The sequence below is a fragment of the Coregonus lavaretus genome (assembly GCF_964263955.1).
Source record: "Coregonus lavaretus genome assembly, chromosome: 5".
Taxonomy (NCBI): Eukaryota; Metazoa; Chordata; class Actinopteri; order Salmoniformes; family Salmonidae; genus Coregonus; species Coregonus lavaretus.
The window spans coordinates 1984065-1999514 of NC_139992.1; the positions used below are offsets into that span (position 1 = coordinate 1984065).

A 15450-nucleotide genomic window follows, 5' to 3' on the forward strand; every position below is an offset into this window, starting at 1 on the left:
CTTCCGCCCTCCTCTGCCCCTACCACCTCTAGCCATCCGCCCTCCTCTGCCCCTACCACCTCTAGCCTTCCGCCCTCCTCTTCCCCCACCACCTCTAGCCTTCCGCCCTCCTCTGCCCCTACCACCTCTAGCCTTCCGCCCTCCTCTTCCCCCATCACCTCTAGCCTTCCGCCCTCCTCTGCCCCTACCACCTCTAGCCTTCCGCCCTCCTCTGCCCCTACCACCTCTAGCCTTCCGCCCTCCTCTTCCCCCATCACCTCTAGCCATCCGCCCTCCTCTGCCCCTACCACCTCTAGCCTTCCGCCCTCCTCTGCCCCGCCCCTCCCCTCCCGTCCTCCATCCCTCCATCCCTTCACCCTCCTCCCCCTCCCGTCCTCCATCCCTCCATCCCTTCACCCTCCTCCCCCTCCCGTCCTCCATCCCTCCATCCCTTCACCCTCCTCCCCCTCCCGTCCTCCATCCCTCCATCCCTTCACCCTCCTCCCCCTCCCGTCCTCCATCCCTCCATCCCTTCACACTCCTCCCTGGAAGCTGAGTTCTCCTCATCCCTCACTCCTTTCAGCACTTCCTAATCAGCCTCCCTCCCTCCCTGCCTCCCTCCCTCCGCTTGGCCCACTGAGGTGCAGTCTTCCTGGGCTGGTTTGCAGGGGGAACAGAGGGGGTAGAGTGGCTGGCCTCCAGACAGGGCTGAGCTATGGAGGAGGAGAGACATACAGTCCTCTCTCTTTCTGTTCTCTTTGCTTGAGGCCAAAAAACGATTCTAAAACTCAACCCAGATTTCAGTTTTTTTTTTTTTTTACTCAACCCTGACACAAAACCATGTCTCTGTTTATGGTTAACCCTAATTTTCATGTAACATTAAAAGAAGAGAACAGAAAAAGTGGAGTGAATATAAAAAAAAAAGCAGAATGTAGAAACTAGCATAAGGTTGGTTCCCCCAAGGCCCCAGTGGTTGTTCTCTGTTGGATGGATCTACTGCAGGATGGATCGATCTGACGCTAGCTTCTCCATGCATGGCTCTCTGTCTCTCTACTGCAGGATGGATCGATCTGACGCTAGCTTCTCCATGCATGGCTCTCTGTCTCTCTACTGCAGGATGGATCGATCTGTCGCTAGCTTCTCCATGCATGGCTCTCTGTCTCTCTACTGCAGGATGGATCGATCTGACGCTAGCTTCTCCATGCATGGCTCTCTGTCTCTCTACTGCAGGATGGATCGATCTGACGCTAGCTTCTCCATGCATGGCTCTCTGTCTCTCTACTGCAGGATGGATCGATCTGACGCTAGCTTCTCCATGCATGGCTCTCTGTCTCTCTACTGCAGGATGGATTGATCTGACGCTAGCTTCTCCATGCATGGCTCTCTGTCTCTCTACTGCAGGATGGATCGATCTGACGCTAGCTTCTCCATGCATGGCTCTCTGTCTCTCTACTGCAGGATGGATGGATCGATCTGACGCTAGCTTCTCCATGCATGGCTCTCTGTCTCTCTACTGCAGGATGGATGGATCGATCTGTCGCTAGCTTCTCCATGCATGGCTCTCTGTCTCTCTACTGCAGGATGGATCGATCTGACGCTAGCTTCTCCATGCATGGCTCTCTGTCTCTCTACTGCAGGATGGATCGATCTGACGCTAGCTTCTCCATGCATGGCTCTCTGTCTCTCTACTGCAGGATGGATCGATCTGACGCTAGCTTCTCCATGCATGGCTCTCTGTCTCTCTACTGCAGGATGGATCGATCTGACGCTAGCTTCTCCATGCATGGCTCTCTGTCTCTCTACTGCAGGATGGATCGATCTGACGCTAGCTTCTCCATGCATGGCTCTCTGTCTCTCTACTGCAGGATGGATCGATCTGACGCTAGCTTCTCCATGCATGGCTCTCCTCCAATAACAGTTAGCTTAAGGCTCAATTGTGTGTCCAAGAAAGTGGCTTTTTATCCAGTTCCTATAGTCCTTTCTTTGTTTTGTTTGAGTTCTGTCTTCTTTAGGGATGGAGTTAAATGAGTCTGGAAAGATGAGAGGATTCTCTCTCTCTCTCTCTCTCTCTCTCTCTCTCTCTCTCTCTCTCTCTCTCTCTCTCTCTCTCTCTTTTTTTTTCCTTCTCTCTCTCAGTAGGAGAGACTTCTTTCTCTTCTCACACTCCTGATCCCTGTGAACTATAGCTCTGTCTCCCTCTCGCTGCAATCCATAGGTTGCAATAAAAACAATCATAATGTTTCACACAGCGTCACACCATGTGTTATAGATCATCATACAGTCAAAAAGCAAAAATACCAAAAGACAATCCTAATTCTTCTAACTTTACGCAACTTAACGACCAATATGTCTCATGTCATGTTAGATAAAGTTTTGTTTTCATTCTGCCTCTTCTTGATGTGTTAAAGGCTGGTAACAATCTGTAATAACAGAAACATCAAATGCTGTAACAGACGAACTGAACTGAACTAAAATGAACTGAACTAAAGTGAACTGAACTGAGGCGAAAGGCGAAAGGTGAGACTATCGACACACTTAAGTCTACAAATGAGAAGAGAATGTCTACAGGGTGATAAAACTAAAGCTGATCATAACAAAGACAGAGGTTCTTAAACTGAACTAAAACTGTCCACGATACTCTACGCCACTGTTTTCACACAATGCAGGCAGGCGGAGAGCTGTCTGACAAGCTAGAATCAACATTCTAAAAACCTTCCTGGCAATAATTCCACTCATATTCTAACATCCATCATAACCAAAAACAAAATGTATCTTCTTCTTTCTCTTTACAAATCTAGATTCATTTACTCTTCATCTTTTATTTGGGGCATTAGATTGATATGTTTTGATATTGTTCAGCACCCACTGAATGGTCCACTGGCAACACAACAGCTCTGAGAGGTCCGGTCCCAGACGGGTTTGGGTCCAGTCCCAGTCCGCTGCAGTAGGGGTTTAGGGTCCAAGCCCAGACTGACAGTAGAGGTTCTGGTCCAGGCCCAGACTGCTGCGGTCCAGTGGCCGGTACGTGGGGCATCATGGCAGGTAAGTGTGGTTCATTCACGAGCTTTGATTGATCAGGGCCTCTCCTGCAGGCAGAGAAGAGACCCCCGAGGGGGGAAAAGGGTCTAGCGGGGGTCGCTGTATGACTGTCTCTCTGTTCGTCAAGCTGTAAGTTAAGCACAAGTCCTTAGGGCTTGAAGCACAAGACTTACCGGCGCCTGTAAGCAGCCCTAGGCCTCGGAGCAGCAGCGCTGCTGGTTGATCTTGACCTTGTGTTTGATCCCGTCGTACAGCTCGAAGTTATAGTTCTCCAGCGTGGTGGAGCTCCGTGACGGCAGGCCGCTGTAGTAGCAGGTGCAGTAGAGCAGCAGGCCGCCACACACCGCCCCCAGCAGTACCCCCAGGGAGGACATGACGATGATGGTGACCAGGATGGGGTCCAGGGTGTACAGCCACGAGTTGTCCTTCTCAAGGACATGCGTCACGGGCGGGTCCATGGATGGGCCAGGGGTACTCCACTCTGGGAACGGGAAACCTGAAGAGGAGACACAGAAGAGGAACAACCAATCAGATAAAGTCAGATACCTTTTTGACATTAGGTCAGTTCATATATGGGACATGGAAGGTCAAATGTATACTGTTACCTATATACTGTACAGGTCAGTGTAATGTAGTTATATACTGGACAGGTCAGTATAATGTAGTTATATACTGGACAGGTCAGTGTAATGTAGTTATATACTGGACAGGTCAGTATAATGTAGTTATATACTGGACAGGTCAGTATAATGTAGTTATATACTGGACAGTTCAGTATAATGTAGTTATATACTGGACAGGTCAGTATAATGTAGTTATATACTGTACAGGTCAGTGTAATGTAGTTATATACTGGACAGGTCAGTATAATGTAGTTATGTACTGGACAGGTCAGTATAATGTAGTTATATACTGGACAGGTCAGTATAATGTAGTTATGTACTGGACAGGTCAGTATAATGTAGTTATGTACTGGATAGGTCAGTATAATGTAGTTATATACTGGACAGGTCAGTATAATGTAGCTATATACTGGACAGGTCAGTATAATGTAGTTATATACTGGACAGGTCAGTATAATGTAGTTATATACTGGACAGGTCAGTATAATGTAGTTATATACTGGACAGGTCAGTATAATGTAGTTATATACTGGACAGGTCAGTATAATGTAGTTATATACTGGACAGGTCAGTATAATGTAGTTATATACTGGACAGGTCAGTATAATGTAGTTATATACTGGACAGGTCAGTATAATGTAGTTATATACTGGACAGGTCAGTATAATGTAGTTATATACTGGACAGGTCAGTATAATGTAGTTATATACTGGACAGGTCAGTGTAATGTAGTTATATACTGGACAGGTCAGTATAATGTAGTTATATACTGGACAGGTCAGTATAATGTAGTTATATACTGGACAGGTCAGTATAATGTAGTGATATACTGGACAGGTCAGTATAATGTAGTTATATACTGGACAGGTCAGTATAATGTAGTTATATACTGGACAGGTCAGTATAATGTAGTTATATACTGTACAGGTCAGTGTAATGTAGTTATATACTGGACAGGTCAGTGTAATGTAGTTATATACTGGACAGGTCAGTATAATGTAGTTATGTACTGGACAGGTCAGTATAATGTAGTTATATACTGGACAGGTCAGTATAATGTAGTTATATACTGGACAGGTCAGTATAATGTAGTTATATACTGGACAGGTCAGTATAATGTACTTTTTTCCACTGAATTATCCACTGATGTCAGTGAGGAACAGACTCTTATTTGAAATGACGAGCTGCCATAACTTGCTAGTTAGTTCTGTCAGGAATAGGGTCATGGTTCTGTCAGGAATAGGGTCATGTTATATAGTTGTTAGCATGGCTGGTTGATTACAGTGTGTTGTCTTTGGTTTACTTTGGTTGGATCCAATTTGTAAGTGGCTCTGGATAAGAGCGTCTGCTAAATGACGTAAATGTAAATGTAAATAACAGTGTCTACGTCCCAAATGGCACCCTATTCTGCACATAGTGTACCACTTTTGACCTGGGCACATAGAGGTCTGGTCAAAAGTAGTGTACTATGTATGGAATAGGGTGCCATTTGGGACGCAGGAAGTATGTTAGTTTGGTTGATGACAGTGCGTTGTCTCTTAGTTGGGTGGCTGCTGCTAATACAAGTAATGAATGGAGACACATGAACAAAACCTATTTGCAATTAACTCCAGCGTGTGGTTTATATAGACAGACAGACACACATTTACACACACAAAGTGTCAACCGAGTCTGTTCCGTACTGATGGAGAGAGGGGAGTAGAGAGAGAGAGAGAGAAGAGAGAGAAGAGAGAGAGAGAGAGAGAGAGAGAGAGAGAGAGAGAGAGAGAGAGAGAGAGAGAGAGAGAGAGAGAGAGAGAGAGAGAGAGAGAGAGAGAGAGAGAGAGAGAGAGAGAGAGAGAGCTCTAATCTTTCCAGAGAGAGAGGGGGAGGGAGGCAGTCCTCTCATCTTTCCAGAGAGACAGAGAGAGAGCAGAGAGAGAGAGAGAGAGAGAGAGAGAGAGTCCTCTCATCTTTCCAGACTCCTTTAACTCTATCCCTAAAGAAGAAAGAACTCAAGCAAAAACAAAGAAAGGAGTGTCTTACCTCCATTCATATGTTCTCTGCCGTTGAAAAGTGGTTTGTTTCCAGAGTCAACAGGTCTCCAGTCTGTAAAACATACAATAACCCAGTTTATGACGTTTCTATGAGAGAGAACTAGACATTACAATGTGGTGGTGAAAAATTCAACATAGATACAATCTTTGAACCCACAGCTTCCATTACAGTATGTGATAATCATCCTGAAACCTTTGAATATTTGCTCACTAACTAAACGAGAAAAAGATCACATTTTTTAAGAGAAACACAAACATTTTGTAGAAAAATATCACTTTATTAGCACATTCCAATAGCACAATATAATATTTCCAAGACCATGAAATTCAACAGGCTAAAATATTCCTTAAATATTTGAAACAGGCTGTGGTGCAGCATGGGTAATGTAGTTAACAGTTAAAGTCGAAGCCCTACATTCACAAAGAGGACTTAGCACGGTGCACACAGTTAAGAGACAAACTCCTCAGGCTCAGTCGTCAGCCTGAAGTCAAGAAAAGACATACCCTGACAGAGAAAAGAGTCCTATGATATCAAGATAGTAGTTTCACCAAACATCCGTTACCGGTTTGGTTTTGAATCTTTCACATCGTTTACATTTTTTAAAATCTATGATTCATTGTTTCAAACAGTAGATAAGAACAGTGAGAACAAAACAAAAACAGAAGAGATAAATGGACAGAGGAGCACATCGGTCCTTACAGCACTGTACCTCAGTCTACCCTTCAACAACAGTCTGCTATGGGTCGTTACAGCACTGTACCTCGCTCTACCTTCAACACCAGTCTGCTATGGGTCGTTACAGCACTGTACCTCGCTAAACCCTTCAACAACAGTCTGCTATGGGTCGTTACAGCACTGTACCTCGCTCTACCTTCAACACCAGTCTGCTATGGGTCGTTACAGCACTGTACCTCGCTCTACCTTCAACACCAGTCTGCTATGGGTCGTTACAGCACTGTACCTCGCTATACCCTTCAACAACAGTCTGCTATGGGTCGTTACAGCACTGTACCTCGCTCTACCTTCAACACCAGTCTGCTATGGGTCGTTACAGCACTGTACCTCGCTATACCCTTCAACACCAGTCTGCTATGGGTCGTTACAGCACTGTACCTCGCTATACCCTTCAACACCAGTCTGCTATGGGTCGTTACAGCACTGTACCTCGCTATACCCTTCAACACCAGTCTGGTATGGGTCGTTACAGCACTGTACCTCGCTCTACCCTTCAACACCAGTCTGGTATGGGTCGTTCCAGCACTGTACCTCGCTAAACCCTTCAACACCAGTCTGGTATGGGTCGTTACAGCACTGTACCTCGCTCTACCCTTCAACACCAGTCTGGTATGGGTCGTTCCAGCACTGTACCTCGCTAAACCCTTCAACACCAGTCTGGTATGGGTCGTTACAGCACTGTACCTCGCTAAACCCTTCAACACCAGTCTGGTATGGGTCGTTTCAGCACTGTACCTCGCTATACCCTTCAACACCAGTCTGGTATGGGTCGTTACAGCACTGTACCTCGCTAAACCCTTCAACACCAGTCTGGTATGGGTCGTTACAGCACTGTACCTCGCTCTACCCTTCAACACCAGTCTGGTATGGGTCGTTACAGCACTGTACCTCGCTAAACCCTTCAACACCAGTCTGCTATGGGTCGTTACAGCACTGTACCTCGCTAAACCCTTCAACACCAGTCTGCTATGGGTCGTTACAGCACTGTACCTCGCTATACCCTTCAACACCAGTCTGCTATGGGTCGTTACAGCACTGTACCTCGCTCTACCCTTCAACACCAGTCTGCTATGGGTCGTTACAGCACTGTACCTCGCTAAACCCTTCAACACCAGTCTGCTATGGGTCGTTACAGCACTGTACCTCGCTATACCCTTCAACACCAGTCTGCTATGGGTCGTTACAGCACTGTACCTCGCTCTACCCTTCAACACCAGTCTGCTATGGGTCCTTACAGCACTGTACCTCGCTCTACCCTTCAACACCAGTCTGCTATGGGTCGTTACAGCACTGTACCTTGCTATACCCTTCAACACCAGTCTGCTATGGGTCGTTACAGCACTGTACCTCGCTAAACCCTTCAACACCAGTCTGCTATGGGTCGTTACAGCACTGTACCTCGCTAAACCCTTCAACACCAGTCTGCTATGGGTCGTTTCAGCACTGTACCTCGCTCTACCCTTCAACACCAGTCTGCTATGGGTCGTTACAGCACTGTACCTCGCTAAACCCTTCAACACCAGTCTGGTATGGGTCGTTACAGCACTGTACCTCGCTATACCCTTCAACACCAGTCTGGTATGGGTCGTTACAGCACTGTACCTCGCTATACCCTTCAACACCAGTCTGCTATGGGTCGTTACAGCACTGTACCTCGCTAAACCCGTCAACACCAGTCTGCTATGGGTCGTTACAGCACTGTACCTCGCTAAACCCGTCAACACCATTCTGGTATGGGTCGTTACAGCACTGTACCTCGCTCTACCCTTCAACACCAGTCTGCTATGGGTCGTTACAGCACTGTACCTCGCTATACCCTTCAACACCAGTCTGCTATGGGTCGTTACAGCACTGTACCTCGCTATACCCTTCAACACCAGTCTGCTATGGGTCGTTACAGCACTGTACCTCGCTAAACCCGTCAACACCATTCTGGTATGGGTCGTTACAGCACTGTACCTCGCTCTACCCTTCAACACCATTCTGGTATGGGTCGTTACATCACCCTAAAACTCCCCCTGTCTACTTCCCTACTTAGTGGTAGAAGAATGAGATAGTTATACTCAGGCAGAGACATAGGCGGCTGCTTGGCACCATATGGTCTGTTCCCGTGGGCCCAAGGACCCCTCTGAGTGCTTTAGCTCATTAATATTACTTTGAGGAGGGGCATCCCAAATGATATTACTTTGAGGAGTGGCATCCCAAATGATATTTTGATCAGGGCCTGATAGTGTAGGCCTCCTGTAGCTCAGTTGGTAGAGCATGGCACTTGCAACACCAGGGTTGTAGGTTCGATTCCCACGGGGGGGCAGAATGAAAAATGTACGCACTCACTAACTGTAAGTCGCTCTGGATAAGAGCGTCTGATAAATGACTAAAATGTTGTTGTTTTTTAATATAAAAGTGCACTATATCGGTTACTGGGTGCCATTTGGGAGGCAACCAAAGCAACTCCGAAAGAAGTGCAGACTTAATAAATATGATCAGGTCCATTAACTAATTAGAAATATTAAAATACTTTAAACAAATGTCAGAGAAGGAAGGGAAGCAGGCAGCCATGGCTGATTTAATAGCACTGTGACAACATGCCAATTTCTTTCTCTTCAAATATCCAAAGTTAGCGAAAAATAAATAAAAAAACTGCTTCAGTGGCAGTTCATAAATAAAACACATGTAGATAAATTAAATAAAGTAATTGATTAAAACTGCGAGGGCAGCAAGCTTTGAGCTGTGTGGATATATAGATCACAGGAGTATGCTGCAATGGAGAGCTGGCTGGGACAAATCAAACAGCTGTACAACATAATTACAATGGGCAAAATGTATGCACTGTATTTCACATGAGATGAGACCCAAGAACACGGTTGTGTTATAGAGTGGAACATGAGATGGGACCCAACAACATGGTTGGGTTATAGAGTGGAACATGAGATGGGACCCAACAACACGGTTGTGTTATAGAGTGGAACATGAGATGGGACCCAACAACATGGTTGGGTTATAGAGTGGAACATGAGATGGGACCCAACAACATGGTTGTGTTATAGAGTGGAACATAAGATGGGACCCAACAACATGGTTGTGTTATAGAGTGGAACATGAGATGGGACCCAACAACATGGTTGGGTTATAGAGTGGAACATGAGATGGGACCCAACAACATGGTTGTGTTATAGAGTGGAACATAAGATGGGACCCAACAACATGGTTGTGTTATAGAGTGGAACATGAGATGGGACCCAACAACATGGTTGTGTTATAGAGTGGAACATGAGATGGGACCCAACAACATGGTTGGGTTATAGAGTGGAACATGAGATGGGACCCAACAACATGGTTGTGTTATAGAGTGGAACATGAGATGGGACCCAACAACATGGTTGTGTTATAGAGTGGAACATAAGATGGGACCCAACAACATGGTTGTGTTATAGAGTGGAACATGAGATGGGACCCAACAACATGGTTGTGTTATAGAGTGGAACATGAGATGGGACCCAACAACATGGTTGGGTTATAGAGTGGAACATGAGATGGGACCCAACAACATGGTTGTGTTATAGAGTGGAACATGAGATGGGACCCAACAACATGGTTGTGTTATAGAGTGGAACATGAGATGGGACCCAACAACATGGTTGGGTTATAGAGTGGAACATGAGATGGGACCCAACAACATGGTTGTGTTATAGAGTGGAACATGAGATGGGACCCAACAACATGGTTGTGTTATAGAGTGGAACATGAGATGGGACCCAACAACATGGTTGGGTTATAGAGTGGAACATGAGATGGGACCCAACAACATGGTTGGGTTATAGAGTGGAACATGAGATGGGACCCAACAACATGGTTGTGTTATAGAGTGGAACATGAGATGGGACCCAACAACATGGTTGTGTTATAGAGTGGAACATGAGATGGGACCCAACAACATGGTTGGGTTATAGAGTGGAACATGAGATGGGACCCAACAACATGGTTGTGTTATAGAGTGGAACATGAGATGGGACCCAACAACATGGTTGGGTTATAGAGTGGAACATGAGATGGGACCCAACAACATGGTTGGGTTATAGAGTGGAATATGAGATGGGACCCAACAACATGGTTGTGTTATAGAGTGGAACATGAGATGGGACCCAACAACATGGTTGGGTTATAGAGTGGAACATGAGATGGGACCCAACAACATGGTTGGGTTATAGAGTGGAACATGAGATGGGACCCAACAACATGGTTGTGTTATAGAGTATGAGATGGGACCCAACAACATGGTTGGGTTATAGAGTGGAACATGAGATGGGACCCAACAACATGGTTGTGTTATAGAGTGGAACATGAGATGGGACCCAACAACATGGTTGGGTTATAGAGTATGAGATGGGACCCAACAACATGGTTGTGTTATAGAGTAAAAAGCAATGAACCATTAGTATGAAATCCAAGATGTCCATCTAGCTAGTGTTCTGTGAATACCATGCCAATCATTGTCCAATTAGTCTACAGTTCGAGAGTGCTCCGTCCATTACACTGGGCCTGCTGGGCTGGGTCAGATGGTCTCTCTCCCTAGGATTTACTAGAAGTTTCTAGACCAAGACATTAGGATTTACTAGACGTTTCTAGACCAAGACATTAGGATTGACTAGAGGTTTGTATACCAAAACATTAGGATTTACTAGAAGTTTCTAGACCAACATATTAGGATTTACTAGAGGTTTCTAGACTAAGACATTAGGATTTACTAGAGGTTTCTAAATCAACACATTAGGATTTACTCACTCTCTCATTTGGTAGGTTTAAAAAGAAAGACAATAGGATCTGTAATTTAGTAGGAGAATGTCCTTTGACAGTGGGAAGGAGTTAGATCTAATGAGATGGCAGGTATCTCAGATTAGCGACAGTGCAATAGAAATGTAATGATCATTTCAGTTTGAGCTGACATACAGTATGCAGTGCTTACCATGAATGCAGTCTCCGCTAACAAGGAAACATTACCTTTAAATTTAAATCACGCCGCAACGCTGAACTTCCGCGATACGGATTGAATTAAGCCCTAGTTTAAGGTCTCTATGCTCTATTTGATTTATTACCAATGGATCTCTATACTCTATTTGATTTATTAGCTTTAGGTTTCAATAAGGAAAATGGCCTTTCACAGAGGGATTGGAGGTAAAGCCAGTTGCACCAAACCACCTGGCAGGTAACCCACAGAATGAGTAACATGACTATATATGGTCATACAGCTGCCTTGATCCCAGCAATGCAATGTAACATTAAAAAACAGTGTAACACTAGAACGCAAGACGTTAAGCTAAAAATCAGAAGTGACATTTTGATAGGGATAACAAATTAACTTCAACATTCCATGTCTCTAAAATGGACCAACTGTTGTCCTCGAGACTTGAAATGGATTCTTAGGACAAGAAACAACTCCAGCACATTCAGTGTGTCTATGAATGATGTAGTACTTCTGTCTCCTATAACACTATCACGGCTCTGTGGTACTTCTGTCTCCTATAACACTATCACGGCTCTGTAGTACTTCTGTCTCCTATAACACTATCACGGCTCTGTGGTACTTCTGTCTCCTTTAACACTATCACAGCTCTGTAGTACTTCTGTCTCCTATAACACTATCACAGCTCTGTAGTACTTCTGTCTCCTATAACACTATCACGGCTCTGTGGTACTTCTGTCTCCTATAACACTATCACAGCCCCGTAGTACTTCTGTCTCCTATAACACTATCACGGCTCTGTAGTACTTCTGTCTCCTATAACCCTATCACAGCTCTGTGGTACTTCTGTCTCCTATAACACTATCACGGCTCTATCATACAGCTCCATTACACTCTGTTGAGAAATCTCAGGGACTAGAGGTATGTTCAATAACTCAACAACACGGTTGAGGTACGTTCAATAACTCAACTACAGAACAACAACCCAGTTCCAACAACATGCTTATACTTTATCTCAAGTCCTATTAAAACACACCCTCTCATCAACATGTAAAATATCAACACAGCGGGCAAAGCTGGTAAAGAGGACACAATTTGACCAGCTTTGCCCGCCGAGAACAACACAACAATTGATTAAAAAAACGAATGAACAAATGTAAAACAGTCATGTAAAAGAGTAGAGCGAGGACGATGTGATGTGATTAGTAAAAGAGGTACATTTGTCACTCTGACGAGCCCTGTACACTCCAGCGTTAAGGTATGTCATGAGAATGGAGGGATGGAGGGTGTCTGACTGTCTCAGAGGGTATAGTCCATCTCAGAGGGTATAGGCTGTCTAAGGCAGTTTCAGAAGACTGTTGCATATAGTAAGAAAACAAATATTGTCTCCATTGATAGGTGTGCCAATGCAGTTAGTACAGGATTGTCTCGATTGCTTCAGTCCTTCATAAAGGAAATAAAACATTAGTTTATAATAATATATATAATCAGACACAAGCAAGTCCATCATCCAAGCAAACTGAAACATGGACCAGAGTCTCTCCACAGTCAGGAGGAAGGTCAAACAAAATAGAAATATGTCATACCGACATACCTCCCTCTCCCCTGATTCCTTCTTCAAGAGCAGCAGATCTCTGTTTGTCATGCTAGGTGGAGCATCAGCATCTCTCTCTCTCTCTCACTCTCTCTCACTCTCTCTCTCTCTCTGTCTCTCTCTCTCTCTCTCTCTCTCTCTCTCTCTCTCTCTCTCTCTCTCTCTCTCTCTGTCTCTCTCTCTCTCTCTCTCTCTCTCTCTCTCTCTCTCTCTCTCCCTCTCTCTCTCTCTCTCTCTGTCTCTCTCTCTCTCTCTCTCTCTCTCTCTCTCTCCGTCTCTCTCTCTCTCTCTCCGTCTCTCTCTCTCTCTCTCTCTCTCTCTCTCTCTCTCTCTGTCTCTCTCTCTCTCTCTCTCTCTCTCTCTCTCTCTCTCTCTCTGTCTCTCTCTCTCTCTCTCTCTCTCTCTCTCTCTCTCTCTCTCTCTCTCTCTCTCTCTCTCTCTCTCTCTCTCTCTCTCTCTCTCTCTCTCTCTCTCTCTCTCTCTCTCTGTTTAACTCCCCACTGAAAGATTAAGGGCCCGTCCCAAATGGCACCATATTCCCTATATAGCACACTACTTTTGACCAGGGCCCATGGTGCACTATATAGGGATGAGGGTGCCAATTGAGACGTACACTCATATTCCGAATCCCATCTTTCCCAGAAACCCTTTGGAGGAGTCGGGCTGCCGCTAAGGGTTCTGGCTGGATGTTCTGGACGTAAACAAGCTCAATGAAACAGGAAGCACATTATCACAGCGAACCCTTCCACGTCCTGTCTTAAAGCCACACAGCAGCAGCTCCGCTAGGAGAGAGGCTAAAGGGAAACCAACGATATCATCCACAGCTGCACCTTTTCTGCACCTTTTCTGCACCTTTTCTGCACCTTTTTGCATTCCTTCACAGAGGCAGCATCATACGCCTGTAGCATCATTAGCCTGCTGAAGCCGTTTCTGCACCTTTTTTTTGCTCGTAATGTTTTTTTCTTTTCTTCAGAGACAGCAGATTCCAAACAGTCAGACCAGATCGTTCCTTCACGACATCATCTGAGGGTGTCTGTAGATATCTGAGGGCAGGTGTGTGTCTGGTTCAGTCTGCCCTGCCCTGTCACAGTACTGTCTCTCTCAGTGTGTCTGTTGAACCTGTCTCCCTGTCTGTCTCCCTGTCTGTCTGTCTCTGTGTCAAACATAGTCAGCACCGGGAGCTCCGATGCTCGTCCTCCTTCTCCAGCCTGACAGACAGCATGGGCTCTATTGGAGGGGCGGAGGGTCCTGCCAGCCCCAGCCCAGACAGAGGGCCTCCGTTGGGGTAGTGGGCTGACATAACGCCCCCAGGCCCGGGGTAGTGGTTGTGGTTAGGCCCGGGGCCGTAGTGGCTGCTGTGGAAGTGGGTACTCTGGTAGGACACTGAGTGCTGGCTGTTCTTCTTGGCCGCTAGTCGGTAGCGGTGGCAGCAGAGAACCGTGACCAGAGTGAATGAAGCCAGGAGTAACAGGGCCCCAACGCCAGCCATTACATAATACCAGTAGGGGGGGATGGGCTGCACTGACACCTCTGTGTCTACTGTGGGCTCCCTGGCACCAGGAAGAGCTCCCCCTGGTGGTAGACAGAGACACAGAGAGTTGGCTTGGGAGGTAGAGATGAAGGGCAGGACAGGCATGCAGCAGAGTGCAGACCCTTCTGTCTTTTAACAGGCCGCACTATATAGATTTATTTATTTTGTGTCTTTTACAAAACAAAACAGACATAATGCTGAACATAGACAAGCAGAGGCTCATGCTGATGGCATTGCTGGGGTTGGATCTTTGATTGGTAAAATGCATTGCAAAGTCAGTTTTATGCAGCTATAATTTTGGAGATGATCAATCGTTCGTTGTGGGGAGCGTCGTGCAGGGGTTTTTTTTTAACGGCAGATTCGGACTATGACATAGCCTGAGAAAGAGTGAATCCATGATATAGCCTGCAATAAATGCTTGTTTGGTCATTTCAATATATTTTATTATGACCTTGGTGTAAAAAAAAACTGACATGTACCAATACTGAATTCAAACAAAGAAAATCTGGCTACTCAGTTCAAACAACCTCTTTCAGGTGTTATCATAGATCATAGCTTTGATTTGAGTGATTCCAGGTGTTATCGTAGATCATAGCTTTGATTTGAGGTCTTTCAGGTTTTACCATAGATCATAGCTTTGATTTGAGGGATTCCAGGTGTTATCATAGATCATAGCTTTGATTTGAGGTCTTTCAGGTTTTACCATAGATCATAGCTTTGATTTGAGGTCTTTCAGGTGTTATCATAGCTATGATTTGAGGTCTTTCTGGTATTATCATAGATCATAGCTTAGATTTGAGGTCTTTCAGGTGTTATCATTGATCATAGCTTTGATTTGAGGTCTTTCAGGTGTTATCATAGCTTTGATTTGAGGTGTTTCTGGTATTATCATAGATCATAGCTTAGATTTGAGGTCTTTCAGGTGTTATCATTGATCGTAGCTTTGATTTGA

The 15450-nt window shown here is 45.4% G+C and overlaps 1 protein-coding gene across 1 annotated transcript in view; it reads right to left on the bottom strand.

The window, feature by feature from the left end:
* Positions 1-534: 534 nt before the first annotated feature.
* LOC311128781 (neuropilin-2-like) overlaps positions 535-15450 on the bottom strand; it is a gene marked incomplete at its 5' end in the record, with an annotated part of 39522 nt that continues 24606 nt past the window's right edge. Inside the window, 2 exons of the mRNA XM_084161023.1 lie at positions 535-3514; positions 5667-5729. Of these exons, the coding sequence (XP_084017149.1) occupies positions 3210-3514; positions 5667-5729 (368 nt within the window). The 3' untranslated portion in view covers positions 535-3209. The remainder of the gene's footprint in view (positions 3515-5666; positions 5730-15450) is intronic.